Genomic DNA, 25,449 nt, shown 5'->3' with positions numbered 1-25,449 from the left:
AAATATCTGTTAGCTGCAGCTCTACACAGCAACACCTGTTTGTTTATTTTTTTGACTAAAATATTCCCACGCTTGTGTTTTGATGATATAGTTTATCTTTTTCAGATATGCTTATTAACAAGGTCAATTACAGAACATCACATGGTGACATTTTCACAATTCAACATGTTGAAAAAGAACAGGAGGATGCAGAGCTTATTTAATTATACTGTAGCCCAGGGGTGTCAAACGTACGGCCCACGGGCCGGATCAGGCCCGCGAACAGGTTTTATTCGGCCCGCGGGATGAGTTTGCTAAGTATACAAATTAACCTGAAATTTTTGAATGAAAGAAACAGCTCTTCTACATGTGTCTACTGGATGTTGCAATAGCAAATCTTTAGATCAGAGGTCGGCAACCCGCGGCTCTTGGATCAGCTGCATACTTGCCGAGCCCCCCATTTTTCCGGGACATTTTCCGGATTTCAGTGCCTCTCCCAGAAATCTCCCCAGGATAACATTCTTAGATTTTCACCCTGACAACAATATGGAGGACATGCCTTGATGGCAATGCCTTAAACGTTCTCTCGACCATGTCGTCGTGTCCGCTTTAATACTATCCTACCTGAGTGCCGGCTGGCCACATCTAGTGTGCGGCTGCTGACTTAACGCGCAAGCGACTGCAAGGCATAGTTGTTCAACAACCATACAGGTTACACTGAGGGTTGTGATATAAAAAACTTTAACACTCTTTCTAATATGCGCCACACTGTGAACCCACACCAAACAAGAATGACAGACACATTTCGGGAGAACATACGCACTGTAACACAACATAAACACAACAGAACAAATACCCAGAATCCCATGCATCCCTCTTCCAGGCTACGTTATACACCCCGACTTCCAACCCCCCCACCCCCCCCACCCCCCACGAACCTACCCCCATTCCACCCTCCCCCCCTCCGTGCGTCGTTTGAGGTGGGCGGGGTTTGGTGGTAGCGGAGGTGTATAATGTAACCCGAAATAAATGGGATTCTGGGTATTTGTTATGTTGTATTTATGTTGTGTTGCAGTGGAGACGTTCTCCCGAAATGTGTCTGTCATTCTTGTTTGGTGTGGTTTCACAGTGTGGTGCATATTAGTAAGAGTATTAAAGTTGTTTATATCACAACCCTCAGTGTAACCTGTATGGCTGTTGAGCAAGTATGCCTTGCAGTCGCTTATGTGTGTTTGATAAGCTGTTTGTTACGGTTGGAGAGGGCGCTAAACACATTGTCATCATAGCACGGCCTAATTATTGTAGTTTGGTGAAAACCAGCAGACAGTCGAGAGAATGGTTGCTCTGAAACTCGGTAGTCTCAAGGAAAAATTGAAATGGTTGGCAAATGTGATGTTGTCAAGCGGCAATCAAATAAAAACTTGCGGACCGCACTAATATTCCATTTTCATATTTAGGTGCGGACCGTGTGTCTGAGACCCCTGGTTAATATATAGCACAAAGCAAAAAAAAAAACTTTGTACGCTGTTTTATTTCATTTTAAATTTCAAAAGACTCTTGTGGCTCCCATAGTTTTCTTTATTTTGTGAAATGGGTCAAAATAGCTCTGAGTGGTAAAGGTTGCCGACCCCTGCTGTAGATGATGGTGCATGTGTACTAAAACCACATGTTAGTACATCAATCGAGGAAAATTATCAAACTACATACATGGCATACTGTAATTTGATTTTGATATTTTTTTTATCTTGATTGATTGAAAATGAACACCATTGAGTTGACTGATGAACATTATCACATCATTCATTCGGAAAATCTTATGATTTGTACATTTTCAGAATGTGCTTCTTCTATTTTTAAACAGAGAAAACAATCTGAAGGTGTCTTTATTTTTAAGTTATCATGCAGGGATTTTACCAGTCCGTCCCACTTGGGAGTAGATTTTTCTCCATGTGGCCCCCGATCTAAAATGAGTTTGACACCCCTGCTGTAGCCTCTTACGTTAACATGCACTAAATTAGTGGGGGCTGGGGGTTCTTATTTCCTTGTAACACGGATAATTGTATTGCTGTTAATTTGCTTCTTGCAAATCAACAGCCTATCAATCAATCAATCAATCAATCAATCAATCAATCAATCAATCAATCAATCAATCAATCAATCAGTAAATTAAAGTTTGCTTATATAGCCCTTATTCACAAATGAAAAGAAAATCTTAACCCAATGGGAACAAGCCTAGCTCTGTTGTACCTGATATCCGCTGTAATATTGATGCAGATTACAAATAGTATGTCTCTAATGGCCGTGCTGATGTAAAATAACAGACAGTGTCAATAAATGATCTTAAACTGAGCTACGAACTTGGCGCTACTACCGAGAATGGATGCAGGTCCGAAGCAAAGAAAGACCGGTGGAGAGAGTTGTTTCAAAGGAGTTTTTGGACGGAGAATCAGGAAAACAAAACGTTCAAATGTCTCGGAGTTCATTTTAATGCTCTGTGGATTGATGGAAGGAGTTTTAAATTTGAAGGGAAAAAAACGGCCGGTACTGCTCCAGACAAATATTGCTTTTATTCTGGACTAGCTTGCCAGTGCGGGATACAGAGTTATTGCTAATCGTAAAAAAGTTTGTATCCGCTTTATTATTTTATTTGCCTTGTAATACACCTGGTATTTTGTTCGGGTGCTTTTATTCTGGACTAGCTTGCCAGTGCGGGATACAGAGTTATTGCTAATCGTAAAAAAGTTTGTATCCGCTTTATTATTTTATTTGCCTTGTAATATAGCTGCTATTTTGTTCAAGAGTCTGAATTAAGTTGGAATTCTCCATTTCCTTTGCTAACTTCTTAAAAAAATCTCTGGTTCTTTCTTTCTCCCATCATTGCACTTTTTTAATCAGTAAGTAAATAAACAGTATCCTCTTCAGTCTATCTGTTTATATTTTATTTTGAATAGTATCTGCTTTCGGGTTTTATCTCGCGCGTTGGTGGAGGGGTGCTCTGGGAGACACTGGTGTTGCGATTGTGCATGTAAAATATCCAGAAGTAACATTGCCAAGAAAAAATGCATTGCAAGTTTTTACATATAGGTGATATGTTGTTACAATACATATATATCCTATATGAAAACAAGTAACACCATTAATAAAACACCAGACACCAAAACACATATTTGAATTTGTTCAAATCAGCCCCTTAAGTCATCCAGCAGCAGTGAAATTGTAAAATGACATTGCTGAATAGATGATATGTCGAAATATATAATTTCTGACAATCCAAATACATTGACATGTACACTTAACTTTTCTTTCTATTGTTTGTCTGTGCAGCGCAATCACCTTTTATTTCCCTGCTATTTGTGCGTACTGTCAAATCTCGTAAATATAGATGCAAAATAGTGTCTGCAGAAAAGTTTTGGTCTTTATCAACCACATTACGAGCACTAAATAATTATATTTGCATCACCTCCCAGTGATGTGGGTGTTTTGATAATGAGCATATTTTCTGCATATACACAAAATTAATTGCATCCTATTTTACTCATTTAAGAGACACGGTCCTCTGCGCACAAGCTTAGTAGATCAGCATTGCATGTGCTAGGTGTTTTAATATATGCAAACCTTTAATAGATCAGTAGTAGTTAGTACAAAGCCCGTTTCCATATGAGTTGGGAAATTGTGTTAGATGTAAATATAAATGGAATACAATGATTTGCAAATCCCTTTCAACCCATAATCAATTGAATGCACTACAAAGACAAGATATTTGTTGTTCAAACTCATAAACTTTATTTTTTTTTTTGTAAATTATTAACTTAGAATTTCATGGGTGCAACACGTGCTAAAGTAGTTGGGAAACGGCATGTTCAACACTGTGTTACATCACCTTTTCTTTTAACAACAATCAATAAACGTTTGAGAACTGAGGAAACTAATTGTTGAAGCTTTGAAAGTGGAATTCTTTCCCATTCTTGCTTTATGTAAAGCTTCAGTCGTTCAACAGTCCGGGGTCTCCGCTGTTATATTTTACGCTTCATAATGTACCACACATTTTCGATGGGAGACAAGTCTGGACTGCAGGCGGGCCAGGAAAGTACCCGCACTCTTTTTTTTACAAAGCCACGCTGTTGTAACACGTGCTGAATGTGGCTTGGCATTGTCTTGCTGAAATAAGCAGGGGCGTCCATGAAAAAGACGGCGCTTAGATGGCAGCATATGTTGTTCCAAAACCTGTATGTACCTTTCAGCATTAATGGTGCCTTCACAGATGTGTAAGTTATCCTTGCCTTGGGCACTAATGCACCCTCATACCATCACAGATGCTGGATTTTGAACTTTGCGTCGAGAACAGTCTGGATGGTTCGCTTCCCCTTTGGTCCGGATGACACGATGTCGAATATTTCCAAAAACAATTTGAAATGTGGACTTGTAAGACCACAGAACACTTTTCCACTTTGCATCAGTCCATCTTAGGGGATCTCGGGCCCAGGCTTTGCATAGAAGAGCTTTAACTTGCACTTACAGATGTAGTGACAGTGGTTATCTGAAGTGTTACTGAGCCCATGTGGTGATATCCTTCAGAGCACAGGTCTCAAACACGCGGCCCGCGGGCCAATTTTGGCCCCCGAGACGTTAATTTGCGGCCCGCACCTTAATGTTAAAATGTAATGATGTTGCGGCCCGCAAGTTTTATATTAATGCCGCTTTACAGCGTCATACTTGTATACCCTCGTTTCTTCGGGGGGACTCCCAATTTTCAGTGCCCCTCCAGGGGTAATCATTCTCCCGAATTTCACCCAAACAACAATAAACAGGGGACACCGCGTTGACACTGCCTTTAGCGTCCTCTATAACCTGTACAAACAGCGTGTCAGCCCAGCCACATGTTGTATTTAGCTTCTGTAAATGCAGTAAGCGAATGAAAGACATAGTTGATCAATAGCCACACAGGTCACACAGAGTGGCCGTATAAACAAGTTTAACACTGTTACAAATATGTGCCACACTGTGAACCCACACCAAACAAGAATGACAAACACATTTTGGGAGAACATCCGCACCGTAACACAACAGAACAAATACCCAGAATCCCATGCAGCCCCCACCGCCCTATTGTAGCCCGGAAGATTTAGGGCTGCATTGGATTCTGGGTATTTGTTATGTTGTGTTTATGTTGTGTTATGGTGCAGATGTTCTCCCAAAATGTGTTTGTCAATCTTGTTTGGTGTGGGTTCACAGTGTGGTGCATATTTGTGACAGTGATAAAGTTGTTTATACAGCCACCCTCAGTGTGACCTGTATGGCTGTTGATCAAGTATGTCTTGCAGTCACTTCCGTGGGTCTGTGGAAGCCTCATACAATATGTCACTGGGCCGGCACACTGTTTGCATGGTGGAAAAGCGGACGAGACAGCATGTTGTAGAGGACGCTAAAGGCAGTGCCATCACCTCACACCCTTAATATTGTTGTCCGGAAGATTATCGGGAGGGGCACTGATAATCGGGTGTCTCCCGGAAAGGTCGCGAGAGTTGGCAAGTATGTTTCTAGGGCGGGAAAGCCATTCAAAGAAAGTGAATTCATTAAAAAGTGCATGTTGGATTTTTTTAACAAATCTTTTCTTGCGGCCCAGCCTCACCCAGTTTCTCCCTCCAGTGGCCCCCAGGTAAAATTGAGTTTGAGACCCCTGCTTTAGAGATTGATGTCGGTTTTTGATACAGTGCCGTCTGAGGGATCGAAGGTCACGGTCATTCAATGTTGGTTTCCGGCCATGCCGCTTACGTGGAGTGATTTCTCCAGATTCTCTGAACCTTTTCATGATAATATGGACCGTGGATGTTGAAATCCCTAAATTTCTTGCAATTGCACTTTGAGAAATGTTGTTCTTAAACTGTTTGACTATTGGCTCACGCAATTGTGGACAAAGGGGTGTACCTCGCCCAATCCTTTCTTGTGAAAGACTGAGCATTTTTTGGGAAGCTGTTTTTATACCCAATCATGGCACCCACCTGTTCCCAATTAGCCTGCACACCTGTGGGATGTTCCAAATAAGTGTTTGATGAGCATTCCTCAACTTTATCAGTATTTATTGCTACCTTTCCCAACTTCTGTGTCATGTGTTGCTGGCATCAAATTCTAAAGTTAATGATTATTTGCACAAAAAAAAAGTTTGAGTTTGAACATCAAATATGTTGTCTTTGTAGCATATTCAACTGCATATGGGTTGAAAATGAATTGCAAATCATTGTATTCCGTTTATATTTCTATTTAACACAATTTCCCAACTCATATGGAAATGGGGTTGGTAGTTTAGTAGAAGTGCTTTCTTGTTTTTATGTTGTGTTTTTCAGGTGCACTTATTGTGTGTGGGTGTGCGTGGGGGTGTATGTGCATGTGTGCGTGTGCTGTGTACCTGTGGAATGATCGTAAGTTTGGACCTCAAGTCATGCAGGCCTATCTCAGATATCTTAATACCATCAATTGTGATTTCTCCTTCAGCAGCTTCCAGCAAACGGAAAAGGCAGAGTGTCATGGATGACTTGCCTGCTCCTGTGCGACCTACAATACCAATCTGTTTAAAACATACATTGCAAGAGATGAGTTAACCAAAACTGACAGACAAGATTTTCACTGCTTTAATTCGCACCACCCTTACTTTTTCTCCTCCTTTGACATTCAGCGTCAAGTTTTTCAAGACCAAATCAAGTCCTTCCCTGTATCGAACGCTGTAGTCATGGAATTCTACATTCCCCTTAATGGGCCAATCAGCATGGGGCTTCTTGTCCTCAATCTCCCAGGCTGCCTGTTCACAAAAATGCATTGTGTTAAATGAAATACATTACTTGTTTTGCCACTCAAAATTGCCTAATGTATTCTATTTCACACATGACTCTTACTGATAAGAATAATATATTAACATGCACACATACAGTCGTGGCCCAAATTATTAATTAACTTACTTAACTCTAGAATAAAGGAGAAGGCATTAATGTGACAATCGGGTCGCATGACGCTAATATTTTTGCGTGTTCCTAAGATGCAAAATGCCGAGGAGGCAACATGAAGGTAAAAATGTATTTAATGGCCCAAATAAACAAAATACGAGTGGCGCAAGGAATGGCACCAAAGCATAGGGAAGGCTGTGCAAAATTAAACCGATCAGGGTATAAACAAAACCGGATCCCGGAGAACAGCAAAAACTCACAGGTGAAAACGTGCATCAGGAAAGTGTCCACAATGTATCAACAAACTTGACAAAGTCCCGACAAAGGCTAGCGGCAAAGGCTCAACTTAAATAGCCGTAATTACAAAATAAAAACAGCTGCGAGGACAAAACATTTTGAGGCGGGAGTGAAGCTGCTTGTAGGAAAACACAACAAAACAGGATGAAAAACCTAAATAGGAGCACTAAACCGGAACTAAGACACGTAACACAGTAAAACGCAAGCAAACTCAATGCAAGGCATGACCTGACGTGACAGGCCATGACAGTTAAGCTAAAGAGTGTACAACTAAGATTGAGAGTCAGTAATGTCTGGACATACATACTTCCATGCAAAGTTTGTATGCATTATTCTTATATTTGTTGTGCTATAATTGTTACAAACCTCAGTTTGGGTCTCAGAGTACTCCTTTACTCTCTCCACTGCTACAATGTTGTTTTCCAGATCAGAAGTCATCCGCACCATCCAGTTTAGAGACATGGTTACCTGCAGATATTAAACTAAAGTTTAGTCTTTAAGAAAAATGTAAACTGACTCAAGTGTATGGACATATTTTTTCTTGCAGAGCACTGTCACCCACCGCCTGTGAAGCACAGTGTGCTCTGTGATTTACACTGTATATGGTACTCTCTTCAATATGGCCATGCTCTATAATAAACAAACTGTGCAGAGGCTAAGACGGAGTCTGCTTTCATTTTTTGAGAAGTTGTAAAAACACAACAAAGTGACGATGAGGGTGGGATTGGAATACAAATGAGAGTCCACGGCTGCATAGAATCACAAACCACACACTTTGACCGGAACCTGTCCTGAACTTTGGGTTGATTAAAGCAGTGGTTTTCAAATGGGGGTACGCGTACCCCTGGGGGTACTTGAAGGTATGCCAAGGGGTACGTGAGATTTTTAAGAAATATTCTAAAAATAGCAACAATTATAAAATCCTTTATAAATATATTTATTGAATAATACTTCAACAAAATATGAATGTAAGTTCAAAAACTGTGAAAAGAAATGCAAAAATGCAATATTCAGTGTTGACAGCTAGTTCCATAAATATTGGTGTTAAGGATTTCTTTTTTTGTGAAGAAATGTTAAGAATTAAGTTCATGAATCCAGAGGGATCACTATTACAATCCCTAAAGAGGGCACTTTAAGTTGATGATTACTTCTATGTGTAGAAATCTTTATTTATAATTGAATCACTTGTATTTTTCAACAAGTTTTTAGTTACTTTTACATCTTTTTTTCCAAAATAGTTCAAGGAAGACCACTACAAATGAGCAATATTTTGCACTGTTATACAATTGAATAAATCAGAGACTGATGACATAGTGCTGTATTTTACTTCTTTATCTCTTTTTTCCAACCTAAAATGCTTTGCTCTGATTAGGGGGTACTTGAATCAAAAAAATGTTCACAGAGGGGTACATCACTGAAAAAAGGTTGAGAACCACTGGGTTAGGGCCTACTGACATATTGAGCAAATGCACTACTGCATCCCATCAGTCAGAATGCCGGTGAGAGCAGAAATTGTACATTTACGCCACATTTACACCGGTGTGGGTGGCACTTGGACCTAAGTGGGTGAAGTGTCTTGCTTAAGGACACAATGGCAGTGTCTAGGATGGCGTAAGCTCTACCATTCTGAGCCACGCCTCCACAAGTGCCTGTTACTACATTACATACAGCATGTATATAAATCAATAATGGAGGCTTTTGGATGTGTTTTAGAGAGCTGTATAGAAGGACTAGAGCGACTCTCCTATTGGCTCCATTGTAAGCTGAATTTTGCTAGTGTTTATTTAAGAGTTAGAATGCATACAAAAGGAAAAGTATGTGTTCTTGTCTTACATAGGGATTGTGAAGGATTGACAAAATTCCTGTAAATGAGTCTTGTACCTGTAAAGCATAGGACACCGATAGACCCACAAGGCCTGGGTTTAGATTGTCCTTTCCAGTGACAGCAAACAGAGCAGCAAACAGAACGATGCAGTTCCCGATGAACTCAATGCGAACGCCGAGCCATCTGCATGACAAACATTGGATAAAAATCGCATTTCATTAGAGTAAATCTAAAGGGATGTGTTGTTGATGTGATTGCTGTTTTTGTTCTGTTATTCTGCACTGATTTGAAGTCTGATAGTTACAGTGCTTATATTACTATGGTATGTGTACTAGACAGCAAACACAGCTCATATTTCTGCATTTGAGTTGAACAGCAGCAGAAACCCTTTGACCTGAGTGTTTTTGCTTAGCAGCTGTGTTTCTGTGCTCAGTGACGCTCAATGTTTAATTTAGCTTGAACGAGCTTGGAAACAAACTGAATAACAAGCACGGTCACATGAGCGTTAGTCGATAAGACTACAGTTATATAATATAATATTCACGGATAAACGGTGTGAAGTTGACTTAATTCCAACTGATCAACTATCGATAACAAGAAAAAAAATTTAAGATGCAGAAAATTAAAACATTTTGGTAATTGTTTATAACTGCAATTTGCAAATGTGTATATCGTTAGAAAATATGATGTTTGGATTTTGTACAACAATACAACATGGTTTCTACAGTCTGTGAGTTTTCCTTGCCCTTATGTGGGTTCTTCCGAGGATGTCGTAGTGGTTTGTGCAGCCCTTTGAGACACTTGTGATTTAGGGCTATATAAATGAACATTGATTGATTGATTGATTGATTTCTACAGTCGATAATTTGATTATTTATAGTTTTTATTTGGGATGTGTAAAACAAATTGATTATTTATTTTCCAGTCAGTGACACACACTGAAAAATGAAAGGATCCAGTTGGCCAATTTGCTATTTTTATGTTCATAACAAATACAACATGTTGCAGGGGTCAACACTTCTCATTTTTTCCAGTTTTATTGCACTTTTTATACGTACATTTTTTCAGTAACGGCATATTACATGTGCAATGAAGTGTACATTGTCTTTAACATAAGTACACCCTAACAAGGAGAATGCTACCAAGTTGGGGTTTTTTTGTCGCTCCGGCCCTTTTTACGTGCGCGCGCAGTCGCTGCCAGCTAGATTTTGCACAAATGGAACAAACACACGTAAGTTAACTTCATGATCTGTCGTTAAAAAAGGATTAAAAACATAAGATCATTTTGCAACTTTATAATGACACAAAGCAAAAAGTCTTGCTTGTCAGGTGGAAGTTTGACAGCTATCGTATCCAAAACCGCTGACTGTCATTGGAACTGGAGGGAGTTTTGATTGATTGATTGAGACTTTTATTAGTAAATTGCACAGTACAGTACATATGCCGTACAATTGACCACTAAATGGTAAAACCCGAATAAGTTTTCAACTTGTTTAACACGTTAATCAATTCATGGTAAGTGTCACAAAGCCCATTTTGATGTATCTTTTTGTCAATGCAGAGTGAAAATAGAAGCATATTTAAGTTCAAACGTACAGTAGGTCCTCTTATATTGTGTTCAAATCCAGCAAGGCAGTGTTGTTGAGCTTTGGAATTAACATCGCACAACCGTGATGTCATCAGAGGAGCACCAATTTCCGTTTGTGCCGTGTACACGCATACGCTGAGCGGCCAGCGTTTTCAAACTCTACACTTCTGCCAGCGTTTGCAAAAGTCTGCGTTTTTAAAGACAAAAATATGTGTTTGCGTGTGGACAAGAGGCCTAATTGCAGAGAATAAGTGTGTGTTCATTAAGTATCCATGGTTGTGTGGACATGGCCTTAATAAATCTCACATTTGTAGTAGAAATATTAAAATTTATGTTACAGTATCAGTTTCGTTTTAGTTTATTTCATTCTGGACAAAATTTGAAATTGCTGCAAGGACTGTAAGTACAAACATTCATAAACATGAACAACGTTTTAATTAGCAATACTTTTTAAAAATATTTGCAGATAGGTATTATTGTAACCATGTTAGTTCAATATTCTTGAAACTAAGATACATACACTTGCACTGAACATGATTCAACCCTTATTGTAAATTGTATTTATTTGCACGTTTATAAACTTGAAAATATAGATAGTTTTGGTCAATCTAATATTTGGATTAAAAAAGTTAGCATTTATGTTATCAGAATAGTTTTAGTTTATTTTGAACATATGCAAAAATGAGTAGATTAACTATTAAATATTGAGTTAGCCAAAATCTTTTCAGACTTTTTTTTATTTATGTGAAACGATTTACTATCCTAATTAAACTTTAATTTAATTTGATGCATGTTTTTTTACTTAAAAGAATTAAGGAAAAAAAACAACAACATAACCATTATTACATAATTAAAACTAATTTGCAAACCTTTCTGACACAGATCCAACTGGGGAGAGAACCCAATACTACTACCTTCCAAGACTAGCACTAAACCTCAGCAACACAGGAGCACAGTGGCAATGTTAGGAGAATTTTGCAATTATAATCTTATCAGTGATGGAGCAGAAAGCGTTTAGAAATATATAAGCATTAAAATTTCATTTTGAAGCGCCCTATCATTCATTAATTTACATTTTACATGTGTTTTTTCACGCAAACCGAGCTTAGCCTTACGCATAGCATGTGAGCTGCGTTGTGTATGAAGAGGGGTGACTCTTATTATATACCATGTTATATATACATTTTGAAAATAAATGCAACTTACAATAGCGGTTAAATAGCTATCTTTGTGAAAAATGTGCCTTTTTATTTCTCAATGTTGGCGTACTATGAAGATATAAAAAAGTGATTGTTAACTAAACGATAAAATTATTGTTAATTTTCTGTAGTTGAATAGCTAAATTTGTTGCATTGTTTAAAAATCTATTAAGAAAAATTGTCAGCAAAGATGGTCACAAAACAATACAGCTTGGAGGGAAACTGCTATTTTGGGGTGTTTTGTCCGTCATTCACATATTTTTTATTTTGTTATGCATTCTAACCTGTAAAGAAACGCTACCAAGAGTCAGCTAACAATTAAAGTAATATGATTTGCTCTAATCCACCTAATAAAGCACTCAAAAACCATCCAAAAACCTACAAAAAATGTTTTATATACATATGTAATGTACCAACAGGCACATTCATAATAACATAATATTTACATATTTGGTCATTTTAAAACAAACAGCATTTATTTCACAGACCCATCACAACGTTCGCCATTTCCTAACAACAACTACTACTAATCATGACAGACTTTGAAAGACAAATACTTTGGAACAAATAATGATCCAGAACCTTATATTTTTGAGCATGAATATACAGAGAAGGACCTACAAGTTTTAGAAGCTGAGTGATTAAGTAGATCCAGCAAGTAGCACTATTGCTAAACAAGAAATACTACGAGCACAATCAAACACTCACTTACTGCACAATGTCTGATCCCACTAGGATGCCGACTGATGGGAAGTTTTACATCTTCCAATTTTATATAAAAAAATAATCATAATTAAAAAGGGGGCGTGGAAACGAGCGTCTGTTCGTGTTTTTCCTGCAATCTCTAAGTTTAAGTTAAATGTCAAAGTTGACAAACTTCTTAAGGCATGATTTATAATCTAGAATTAACTTTTACTAACGCAAGAGGGGATGCAGCAGCTCACCGGCTCAATATGTAAAAAGCTGCATGAGCTCGTCTCTGATCACGGTGCCGCTAAAAGTAGTTCTTCTGTGTTAGCGCTTATAAAAACAATATCGCAAATACTTGGTTAATATGGTGGTAATGACATGTAAATGAAGTATTGTTGGTGGTTTTTGGATGTTTTATGTGGCTTCATGAGTCCCATTAGATGCATTGTTAGCCACCTCATACTTACTGTATATTACAAATTAGAATGCATTAAAAAAAAAAATCCTGCCTGCTCTTGTCTTACATAAGGATTGTGAATGTTAGGCAAAATTACAAATAAGTGCAGTTCCCCTTTAACTCAAAGCACAGGTACACATGGAAATAAACAACATTAAAGAACCACAGAGCTGCATTAATAAGAACCTTTAACAACGTTGCAAGAGCTACTGCTGTGAATAGGAAAGTAAGATGCATACCTGTTTGATACTACACCCGGATAGTAACTCTTTTGGTTCTCATCCACTTTCATATCATTCATCAACACGAAGGCAGAGCATCTACCAAAAGCTCGGATAACACTCGAACCAGTGATGGTTTCAGAGAAATGGGAATAAATGGGCGAGCGGCTTACAGACTCCAGACGCTTTAGCTGCCGAGATGAGGCAACATAAAATCTCTAAGGGCGTTAAGGGGAGAAAAACAAACATGGGATTAAAACCAGCAAGTCAACTGCAATGCTTGAGATATTGCAAACAAAATAACATGTACACACACATACTTCTGCAATCCCACACAAAAACAAGCCTATGACAAACAAAAAAGGTGAGTCAACATGCAAATCACTTTTTAGTAAAAATGTACAGCCTTGCTGCATGTTAATATCAGGCTCAGACTGCAGGGGGTTTGTTGTACATTAAGCGTATCATTCAAATGCTGATTCTGTGTATGTTAGTACTGTAAGTACGTCTGTCATTATTTTGGTTTTAGTGAGTAGTCAGGCAACAGAAGACACTCTTACAGTGACATGGAACTGCCAATGGCCATGCAGAGAAGGAATGATGATCGCAGGATTGATTCGGCTTATGTTAGTACTGAATTAAAGGGAAGAAAACACAGATATGACCAGCATACATTTTTTTAAATTTAGATGTGTGTTTTTTTGAATTTCAAATATCTTCTTACAAAACCTCTTCATGATAATCACACTACTTTATGTATTCTTTGTGAGATTGTCCAAAAAAATCAAACATGTTATTTATTCTAGGACTTTACAATCATCTCCATTAGCTGATGTAGAAATTTTACCAATTTGAAATATATTTTGTAAATATTTTAAAGAAATAAGCATAATAAACAAACACTAACTACTAGAAATGTTGTCAGGCAACCATGCACCATTCATCTATGTCGGACACCACAAGTGATATCAAGTAAATGTTAAAGCCGCTCCAGTGGCAGGAATAATAATATCTGGTGGGTGATCCAAATGAGATTATATTGTGGAAAAAAGTTTAGAAGTTTGAAAACTTCATAATATATCTATACAGTATATATAAATGTTTAGGCCTTGGTGCAACCATAAATGAAATATTTAATAAGTAAGTACACTCCTCATTTGTCTGAAAATATTGTATTAAATCTCTGAATGGACAAACACAAAATAAATGACACTTTGGTACAATGTAAACTAGTCATTCTACGGCTTGTAAAAGTAATTTACAGTAACTGGTAAGAGTGTAAAATAACTCAACATGTGTCATGATCTGGCAGCTCTGCTGCCGCCTGTCTTCTTTTTGTTGCAGTGCCTGGTTTCTGGGTCATGGGGCGAAGCCACCTGCCTGATACTCATTTCCTCCTGAGCTCTCCAACTATTGTGTGTATCCTTAGTTTTTTTGCCTCACTTCTTTTGGAGTGCACTTTTTGTTATTATCATTGTTTTTTTTTTGCTTCGCATTGGGGTCTTGCTGCAGCCAAGCCGTTCGTGACAACAGTCTCCCATCCATCCATTTTCTGCCGCTTATTCCCTTTGGGGTCGCAGGGGGCGCTGATGCCTATTTTGGCTACAATCGGGCGAAAGGCGGGGTACATCCTGTGCCCGAGAGGGTTTAAAACAATACCATAATTGGCAGATATGCGACACTCACTTTTGTGAATGTAAATATACTGCTTAAAAGATAAAGAGAACTGAAAATATTCAACGATCTGCAACTATCTGCAAACTTTGTGCAAAGAGGAACAGAGAAAGCACTAACAGAGTCTTACCAAATGACCGAAAGCATGTCAGTTGAGTCAGAAACAAACTTGATGAAAGTGACATGAGGTTGTCATGTCACACTAAAACCTCCATATTAATTTTGTTGAAAGGCTGGGCCACTCATACCTCGTTGTGCTAGACAAGGGTATCCTGACTGCTGTTAGTAAACAGGATGAGACCCTCAGTCAGACCCACCGACAAGACTATGTCCTGGGTTACTTCTGTTGTTGACAATGCAATGCCTCACAAGAGTAGCTGGAGTATGGCAGTAGTTGACGAAAGCATTGACACTATTGCGGACTCCTGCTTTGTTTCAGAATCGCCCCAGAGACCATTTGTTGTCTCAACAGGAGTAACTTCTGAGCTACACTACGATTTTTTTAAAAGAGGAAATTTACAGAAGCTTGTTTTATACAATTCTCATTGGGTGTCTATCGATCTTTGTTAAAAAACTGTTCCAAACAATTTAATCACGTAATCCTTCAACAAAATATTTAATTCGTCCAAATCTGGGATTCGTGACTTTATGTTTTGAGCAGTATATATCCTTAGGCTTGGTCTTAACAAAGTGGTATAGAAAAGTAGAAAATAAGTGCTACATTAATGTCCAATGAGGACTATTGAAGATCAACAAACAATATTTTTTCTGCCTCAAGAGCTTTGAGATTGTATTGTCATGTTATTTGGGTGTAAAACATCGTAGCGATTATCGGTGTCATCAAGTGAACCAAGTAGCACTGAACTGTGCCAAACTAACATCTTGTAAACCAATAAATGCCACCACTTGCTCATCAGACCGAAGACAACAGACTCTCATTATCAACACCTCAGACATGCATGTAATAGACTTATTTACGATTTACCTGAACCCACCAATAGAACACCTTTAACGGGGCTAGGACTATGAGGAACATGGGGGTGAGGGCAGAGCATATGAGCAGCACATTCAGTGTGTACCAGAAAGTGCACATCCATATGTCAATTTGTTGTGGAAGGAGGGAGTCTATGGCATCCACATCTTTGCTGAAGCGGTTTAATAACCGCCCAATGGGGGTGCTCTCGAAGAAGGCCTGGGGCGCTCGCAGGACCCTTTGAAGCAGGTTGTGGTGTATGATCTTGGCTGCCCTTAGCATACTGTAGGCCTGGGACAACAGGGAGTTAACCAACAACAGCAAACCTACGAGAAGGGGGGAGGTGCAGGGGGGGAGTGGGGCCAAGTGTGACAACACAACTGTGTTAAAAAGATTAGCATCCACCCCTTATATGTTGTTGTGTGCGTTCTCAATACAGGTAGAATGCATTTCTCTATTGCAATCAAAGGGAACCTCTACTGAGACTGGAACAAGGACAGTGCTGAAATATGAGTTTTGTTGTCACACAATTGTTTTCATTTCTCCTAAATAGAATAAGAGTTTTAATGTCATTATTGCAGTGAACAGGTTCAAAGAACAATGAAATTGGAGCAGATAGCCCAATATAGCAATAGAAAAAATATGTTTAGTAAGTAAAACCATCCTGCACTACTTGAGTGACTTAAGTGACAAGGTTGTAAATAATATAGACTTTGTGGAATAAAAAGGCGGATGGAGGAAAACTCGCAACAATGTCCAAACGCTCAAAACACAGATATGATCAAAAACCAAAAACCTTGGCACCCTTGCAGCAGCACAAGCTGTATTATTGCAATATTTTTAACATGCAGCATTTTCCTGTTGCATGTGATTGCAGTACCAGCAGAGTGGAAAAACAAGTTGCATCGACTGTAAATTGAAGCTATTATCATATATATTTCATTTATAACACCAAAGACTTACAAAATTTGCAAGTAAAATAGATACAGATAGTGAGCAAACCAGTCACGTGATCCATGACGTGGAGAGAGGAACCACGGATCCCTTCCCATTCAACAATAATGTTACAGATGCACAACTTCTAGATTTATGGCTTAATCCTCCTATTATCCCAATAAGAGCCATGATTTATAATCTAGAATAACTTTGACAAGCTGAGACATGATGCAGCAGCCAGTTTACAGTACAACAGCAGAGGGCTAGTTAGCTGTATGTTATTAATTTGCAGGTAAAAAATAGCTTATCTGTGTTAGCACTTATAATAACAATATTGCTAATATTAGGTCAATATTCAGATCACTATATGGAAATAAAGTATGGTTGGCGGGTTTTGAATGTTTATTTAGAAGTCTTTTGTGGGCGTAATAGAGAGCTCTAAATGACTCAATTGCTAGCAGATTTGTATGTATTTATTAATTTACGACTTAGAATGCATAAAACAAAGAAAAACATATGGATTCATGTCTTACATAGGGATTCACATTTCTAATTTTTGCATATTTCCAGTATGACTGATCTGCTGATATGGTCAGAGTGCAGAAGCGTTTCCATCCAAACGTCATCCAACCCCGAGTCTACGGAAATTGCAGAAGGTATTGATAGAGGAATTTTCAAACTAGCCTTCTGAAACTGAGGCATTTTGTGATGTTTAGACAGTATTTTCAAATACTTTAAGGCTTGTAAATACAATTAAATATGGTTTAATGCAGTGGTTCTCAACCTTTTTTCATTGATGTACCCCCTGCGAACATTTTTTTTAATTCAAGTACGCCCTAATCAGAGCAAAGCATTTTTGGTTGAACAAAAGAGATAAAGAAGTAAAATACAGCCCTTTGTCATCAGTTTCTGATTTATTAAGTTGTATAACAGTGCAAAATATTGCTCATTTGTAGTGGTCTTTTTTTAACTATCTGGAAAAAAAGACATATAAATAACTAAAAACTAAATAAACAAGTGATTCAATTATAAATAAATATTTCTACACATAGAAGTAATCATCAACTTAAAGTGCCTTCTTTGGGGATTGTAATAGAGATGCATCTGGATTCATGAACTTAATTCTAAACATTTCTTTACAAAAAAAGAAATCTTTAACATCAATATTTATGGAACATGTCCACAAAAATTCCAGCTGTCAACACTGAATATTGCATTCTTGCATTTCTTTTCACAGTTTATGAACTTACATTCATATTTTGTTGAAGAAATATTCAATAAATATATTTATAAAGGATTTTTGAATTGTTGCTATTTTCTGAATATTTTTGAAAAATCTTACATACCCCTTGGCATACCTTCACGTACCCCCAGGGGTACGCGTAACCCCATTTGAGAACCACTGGTTTAATGGATACAGTGAGACACAATTAAGCATATAACTTTTTTCAATTCTACTGGTACTATATGTGTTTTGGTTTTGGATCATTTCTGTGTTTAGGGCGTTGTGACAGCTCACACAGCCCAGTTGAGTGACTGATAACGTTCGAATAAATAACAAACCAACTCCATGTCCCGTGTGAGCGACATACACTATTTGCATTAACCACTCCTGCATGACTTCTAGAGGGCCTCATAGTCAGTCACTATAGTTACCACCACAAAAGGGAGTCATAGATTAATGGAAAATGTTATGTTGTTCAGTGTTTGCATGTAGAAGAGTTAAATAATGTGAGAGGGATAGGAAAGCGGCAATGAAAGCAGCAATGCTCAACATGGACAAAGCCCCGTCTAGTCTAAAGATAAAAACAAACACTGAAGGGTTTGAACCGAAGCAAACATGCACCCAGCATGCATTTTTCCCTGTTTGCAGAATACCTGAACAAAGACGTATACAAAAGCCAGGGGTGCAATGACAACAGCAAATATCGGGGTGCTGGAAATAATAACAATCATTGTAGAGAGAGAAACAAAGAAGGTGGCCAGGAACATGAGCACGGTAGAGGGCAGAGTTTCATCAATGATGTAGATGTCCTTGGAGAAACGGTTGATGATGCGCCCTATAGGTGTCGTATCGAAAAAAGACTGGGGCGTGTGAAGTTTGTTGAAGAGTAAACTATGATGCAGCTTCCCTGCCGCCTTGATGTTCCCCATGGCTAATGTGAAGGAAGAGATCATGACCAGGACACCTGAGAATGATTTCAAAAAAAGTTTTTGTGGTCCATTGAGAAAATACCATAGTCACTTGTCGACACCTGTCTGGAGTGCAATGATGTAAACAGTTTTCTAAAAAAAAACATAACATTTACAACCTTGATGGTTTACACATACAAGCCTAAAACAAAAAAGGGTTTTAATCAATGCTCTCTACAACATCATAATATTGCAAAACAAACATAGTAGCAATGAAACCTGTAAAGGTAATACAATTAGAAATTCTAGTAATATTTGGGAGCAGGGGATGGGGGATATACCTTATAATATGGCTGTGTAGACAATACTAAGATAAGAAAAACAATAAAACAATCAAAAGTGAGCTGTGTTTAGTCTTTATGTAACCACGAGAATCAATCATACTGTGGACACTATATCAAAGGCTGAGTACATGTAATTGTTGTTTTACAGATAGTAAATTCTTTTAACACTGGTATAAAAGTTAAACATGCTGAAAATGCATACAATCTTACACAGGGTTATCCTCTTCATGTGTAACACACATTGTTATAGTTTAAAACATGTAGTGTACACTATTTACTGGTTGAACATGTTGCTTAAGATTTTATTATGGTAACGATTTGACCCTGGAATGAATGTATTTAATTGTCTAATGGAAAAAAAAATAATTCAACCATTACCCTGGTACAGATTTTATTTGAGGTTAGGAGTTCCACTGTATACCGCATCAGTGTACACTAGGAAAGGGATTCATATTACCCTATTTGTTGCAGTTTACGTAACATATGAAACAAAGATTTGGGTGGTGTGCACCATCCACTGTGGCCGCCAGATGGCAGTAGAGTGTTGAAAATCTTTAAAATGTGTTTTGTTGTAATTTCAATTTTGATCACAGCATATTGCTATATCGAGTAGTGCTTTCCATCATTTTCAGCAGACTGCATTGCAAAATGATTAACCCACCTTCTTCCTCTCACGTGAGATCCACCCAGGGATGGGGCCATATGAATCCCTTCCCTATTGTATGTCAATTAATTTATGTGCAATACAGTACAGATTGCAGATTTCCACTTTAAAGACACCCAATTTATTTTGGTGATTCTCTTAGTTTGGTGGGTTTACTGGGTCTAGATCAGGGGATGTTGTTGTGAGCACATTGAGACACTTGTGATTGATTAAGGGCTATCTATCCATCCGTTTTCTACCACTTGTCCCTCTGGTATGAATATCATTTGATTGATTTGATTTGAGACAATTCTAAAATTCAAACCATTAAGTGATAACTCGTAAAAGAGATATCACACTGTTGAGAACACATTCCAAGCCATTCTGTGTTGCATTTGGGGCACTTTTATCACAATTTATGAATTTAAAAAGTTGAAATGTTGGACCCTGCTTGAACACTATCTTAACAACTGTCAATCTACTGTATGCGTTTGAAGAATAAAATGTCAGATCTCTCTCATGTAAACAGGTAAAGCGGCATGAAGGCAGAGTCCCTTTTTAATGGCAGTATTGCGTTATCTCAGTGTGCAGGAGACGTAAGTGCCTGATCTACTAAAGATCTGCATGTATTAAAACACGTGGAAACTTGATAGCGCACGCAAGCTGATCTACCAAGCTCTGGCAAAGCGGACTGCGTCTCTTAAGTGAGGAAAGTAGAGAGTGCAATCCATTTAGCCTTTCTGCCTTCATGAATATGCAGAATATATGCTGATCATCAGAACGTGATATATCAAGACTAAAGCTGTCCTGTTTTTTTACCCTATTTAGTCTGAAATGTGCATGCAAACTGACAGTTGTGCAGAAATACCTCTGAGAAAGGACGTGATCAAGCTGCAGCACCGTCCTACGTATGTGTTTCAACATTTATGGACTTTCAAAAATAGAAATATTAGACATATTGTTCATTTAGAAAATAATTTTACAATTTTAGAACTGTTGGATGACCCAAAGGACCAGTAGAATGGAAAAACAAGTTGGCTTTATATGCTTTTGTATTCATTAAACAATATCTAATTGAATTTACAATCCACAAACCATGTGAAAATACCCTCTAAATGTCACAAAACGCCACAATTTCTGACGGCCATTTTGAATATTTCGCTCCGAATATCATCGGCAATTTAGGTAGATTTGGGGTCGGATCACGCCACGAACGCTCCCACACTCTGACCATATTAGCAAATCAGTCATACTGGAAATATGCAAAAAATGGTAAGAGACGTGCTGTTTATCATTTACAACCCTTATGTAAGACAAGACCACATTTGTTTTCTTTTTTTTTTGCATTCGAAATAATAAATAAATAGCTAACAATTGAGTCAACAGATCGAGGGTCTTCTGTTGCGCTCAATATACCCTTTGTAAAACATCCAAAAATCACCAACAATACCCCATTAACATATCGTGACCTAGAAATGAACCAAATGTGAGTGATATTGTTATTATAAGCTCTAACGCAGACGGGCTATTTTAGCGGCGCATTGATAGCCGTAAGCTAATGCTAGCTTTCACTGCTGATGTTGACACACTGAGCCCTCGGCTGCTCCTGCTTCCTCTCAAACTTGATAAAAGTTAATTCTAGATTGTAATTCATGTATCTCTCACCTGGTAATAGACAAATGTGGCCATGGACCTAGAGGTTGGTCAACTGACATCGACCAAGCTGGCCAAAAAGACACAATATGAAGCTAGTTGCGGCAACTTTTTTTAACCGTTCTTTAGGATTGTGATTAATTCTTTATCCAAACGGACTATGTGAGCGTCCCGTCGGTCTGCATCCCAGCAAGAGTGGAAATTGTACACTAAGTGTTTTATTTATTTTGATTTATTATAGTTAGTTTGTATGTTTAGCACCAAGCAATGCTGCTGATGCTATAGTGTTTCAAAAAAGCTGCTACCGTTAAGCACTCGGATTCTTAAACCTATTGCTTATCCTTCTTGTGTTTGGGCTGAAAAATATAAGGTATTGGATCATCATCATTTTTCCCAAAGTAATCATTGTTGACTCCCACAAAATCTGCTTGACGAGCATTGTTGTTGATGGGGAAGGGATCTGCGGTTCCTCATGCAATGTAACGGATCATGTGACTAGCTTGCTCATTGACTCTCAAAATGGGTCGGGAATCTCTGTGAGATTGATACAATTTTGATCATATCTATTAACTCGCTAACTCTGGAAGTTTTTTTGGTATCATATATCAGATATATATGAAAATAGTTTCAACATAGAGGCAACTTATGTTTCCATTCAACAAAATTCAATTGATGCGTTTTGATGTATGCTGGCATTTGTTTATGACTTAAATTCGCCCCCCGCGACCCTGAAAGGGAATAAGCGGTAGAAAATGGATGGATGGATGGATATATATGTATATATATATATATACACACACACGAAAAACCATTCTTGCAAAATATATTTTTTTGCGCAGGCTCACAGCATCTTTTATGAGTGCACCTTCAGCGTGTTAAAAAACTGGGTTCCACTGTAGATGCTGCTTACACTGCTTCTAAAACGCTCAGAAAAAGTGGTTCATGCATGTCTGCTGCATGTTTCGAAAACATAGCAAAACGCCCCAGGTAGGAGCATGATAACATGACTGTGCAGTAAATCACTGTCTCCATGGTGAAAACCATGTAGTACATGCAAAAATCTCAATTAATTTGGGTGGTCTGCACAAACTTTACACTTGTTATCAATTATACACAGTCTTAGTAGATCACATGCAGAAAGCCACTAATAGGAGAACTTTTGCAGTTTCTACATGCTGTTTAGCGCATGGTATTTGGATCACAGTAGATCAGCCCCTTAGTCACGTACTTATACAAAATGTATGCTTGGTACACCTTTTTTAAAAAGACAATTTTTACCAGAATAATTACCAAAATACCTACACGTCAACAGACACAAAGTTTCTTACCTTGTGTGAGCCCCAGTGCTGCATACACCCCAACTCTCATATTAATGTTTTCCTGAGTTTGATTTTGCATGACGTCATTGGTCCACTCACTGAGCCAAATGTTTGCCCCAATGGAGGCTGCACTCTGGCAGCCATATAGACAGCAAATCAGCACGGACAATACCAGCCCCACCGCCTTGGCGTATTCCAGGTAGACCTTTACTTTCACCTGGTGAAGAACAGGTCAGTCTTAACATGTAACTCTTTGTGTGTGTAGTATTTAACGTAAAATTATTGTGATGTGATGCTAAATGTGCCTATGATTTAAAAAGGGCAAATTACAGACTAACCCTGCCTGTTTCAGCAGTCTCGGCCTGGATGAGTTTCTCTAAGTTGTGTGATTTCTTCTTTTCTTGTGGCTCTGGGAGTTTCCTTTGGCTACAGCCATGCCTCCTCAGCGACCGGGATTTGGAGGTCTCACCATCGGCTGAAATTATGCTGATTTGCCTTCAATTAAAGAGAAAACATCTTAACACTTTACTTTATGGTTCTTAGTAGAATAGAATAGAATAGAAAGTACTTTATTGATCCCTGGGGGAAATTCAGCACCACAGTTCGCTCACAATAAATATTAATAATAATAAATAATAAATAATATATAAAATATATAATATATATAATCCATCCATCCATTTTCTACCGCTTATTCCCTTTCGGGGTCGCGGGGGGCGCTGGCGCCTATCTCAGCTACAATCGGGCGGAAGGCAGGGTACACCCTGGACAAGTCGCCACCTCATCGCAGGGCCAACACAGATAGACAGACAACATTCACACTCACATTCACACACTAGGGCCAATTTAGTGTTGCCAATCAACCTATCCCCAGGTGCATGTCTTTGGAAGTGGGAGGAAGCCGGAGTACCCGGAGGGAACCCACGCATTCACGGGGAGAACATGCAAACTCCACACAGAAAGATCGCGAGCCTGGATTTGAACCCAGTACTGCAGGACCTTCGTATTGTGAGGCAGATGCACTAACCCCTCTGCCACCGTGAAGCCCCAATATATATAATATATATGAATAATATATATATATATATATATATATATATATATATATATATATTCTACATATATTCTACATTTAAGTGCAGTCTAGAAGGAACATATGCATTATACAGTCTGATGGCTGTCGGAATAAAGGACCTCCTGTGTTGTTCCGTGTTACATTTTGGGAGTCTGAGCCTTCCACTGAACGTGGTCATTCTCTCCGCAAGGTCCGAGTGTAGTGGGTGGGAGGTGTTGTCCATAATGGCTAGGAGTTTTGCTCGACTTCTCTCTGATACCACCACCAGAGAGTCTAGCTCCATTCCCACCACGTTACTGGCCTTCTCTACCAACTTGTCCAGTCTGTATGTGTCCCCTCGCTCTCAGTCCGCTGCCCCAGCAAGCCATGGCGTACAAGAAAGCGCCCGCCACCACCGACTCGTAGAACATCTTCAACATCTTTGTACCGACGAAGGATCCTAGCCTCCTGAGGAAGTAGAGGCATCTCTGTCTCTTTTTGTAGAATACCTCAGCGTGTTTTGACCCATTCAGCTTGTTGTCGATGTGTACTCCGAGGTATTTATAATCATCAACCACGTCCACATCAACCTCCCTGATGGAAACAGGGGTCGCCGGAGTACTCCTCCTCCTTCCCAGGTCCACAAGCAGTACCCTACGGGGCCCAGGTGTTGCTGACCAGCCTGTCAGACACAGTCCTGCAGTCGAACTTACTGTGGTCTGTCAGTGAGGTAATCAACAACCCAGAACACCAAGGGGGCCTCCACCTGCATCTTCTCCAACTTCACACCCACTAGCCCAGGCCGCATAGTATGAAAAGCACTGGAGAAGTCAAAAAACATGACCCTCACACTGCTTGCAGGCTTGTACAGGTGGGTGTGGGCTCGGTTCAGCAGGCAGATGACTGCGTCCTCCACTCCCAGTCGTGGCTGGTAGGCGAATTGGAGAGTGTCCAGGTGGGGCTTGACTGTAGGGCGGAGTGGTTCCAGGACCAACCTCTCCATGGTCTTCATGATATGGGAGGTTAGCGCCACCGGCCTGTAGTCCTTTGACGTGCTGGGTCGGATGCACTTGGGGATGGGGACCACACATAAGGTTTTCCACTGTGTGGGGACTTTCTGCAGCTTAAGGCTCATGTTGAAGATGTGCTGGAGCAGACCACACAGCTGTGGGGCGCAGGCTTTGAGCACCCTGGGGATCACACGGTCAGGACCCGCGGCCTTGACTGTGTGTAACCTATTTAGCTGTGCATTCACCTGTTCTGCAGACAGACACACTGGGGGGGTCTCAGTTGGTTGGGGGAGGGGGAGTCATCATTCTGAGGGCAAGGTGTTAAGTGGTGGGAGGTAGTCATTGGTGTTGTCGGGCTGTGAGGTGGGGAGGGTGGGATGGATTGGTTTGCTGAAGTTGTCAGGGGCCCTTTGGGCATGTTTTTTTTTGGGGGGGGGGGGGGGGGCAGGAGCTTGTCGGAGCCACTGTCAATCCTGTTAAAGAACTGGTTTAGCTCATTGGCCCTGTCTTTGTCTCCGT

At 39.2% G+C, this 25,449-nt stretch overlaps 1 protein-coding gene across 4 annotated transcripts in view; it reads right to left on the bottom strand.

Moving 5' to 3' along the window:
- The window catches only part of abcc3 (ATP-binding cassette, sub-family C (CFTR/MRP), member 3), a 92,535-nt gene that overhangs the window by 5,136 nt on the left and 61,950 nt on the right, over positions 1 to 25,449 (bottom strand). Inside the window, exons 21-28 of one of the 4 annotated variants that reach the window (XM_061908785.1) lie at positions 23,205 to 23,361; positions 22,876 to 23,083; positions 18,653 to 18,963; positions 13,210 to 13,409; positions 9,093 to 9,219; positions 7,578 to 7,679; positions 6,626 to 6,772; positions 6,383 to 6,541 (exon numbers count right to left, since the gene is read on the bottom strand). In XM_061908785.1, the coding sequence (XP_061764769.1) occupies positions 6,383 to 6,541; positions 6,626 to 6,772; positions 7,578 to 7,679; positions 9,093 to 9,219; positions 13,210 to 13,409; positions 18,653 to 18,963; positions 22,876 to 23,083; positions 23,205 to 23,361 (1,411 nt within the window). Of the gene's footprint in view, positions 1 to 6,382; positions 6,542 to 6,625; positions 6,773 to 7,577; positions 7,680 to 9,092; positions 9,220 to 13,209; positions 13,410 to 15,850; positions 16,165 to 18,652; positions 18,964 to 22,875; positions 23,084 to 23,204; positions 23,362 to 25,449 lie in introns of those variants that run through there. The other 3 variants (XM_061908784.1, XM_061908786.1, XR_009807860.1) reach the window with 3 other exon arrangements.

Source organism: Nerophis ophidion, linkage group LG08, assembly GCF_033978795.1.
Source record: "Nerophis ophidion isolate RoL-2023_Sa linkage group LG08, RoL_Noph_v1.0, whole genome shotgun sequence".
Classification (NCBI taxonomy): domain Eukaryota; kingdom Metazoa; phylum Chordata; class Actinopteri; order Syngnathiformes; family Syngnathidae; genus Nerophis; species Nerophis ophidion.
This window is presented reverse-complemented; position numbering and strand designations above follow the sequence as displayed.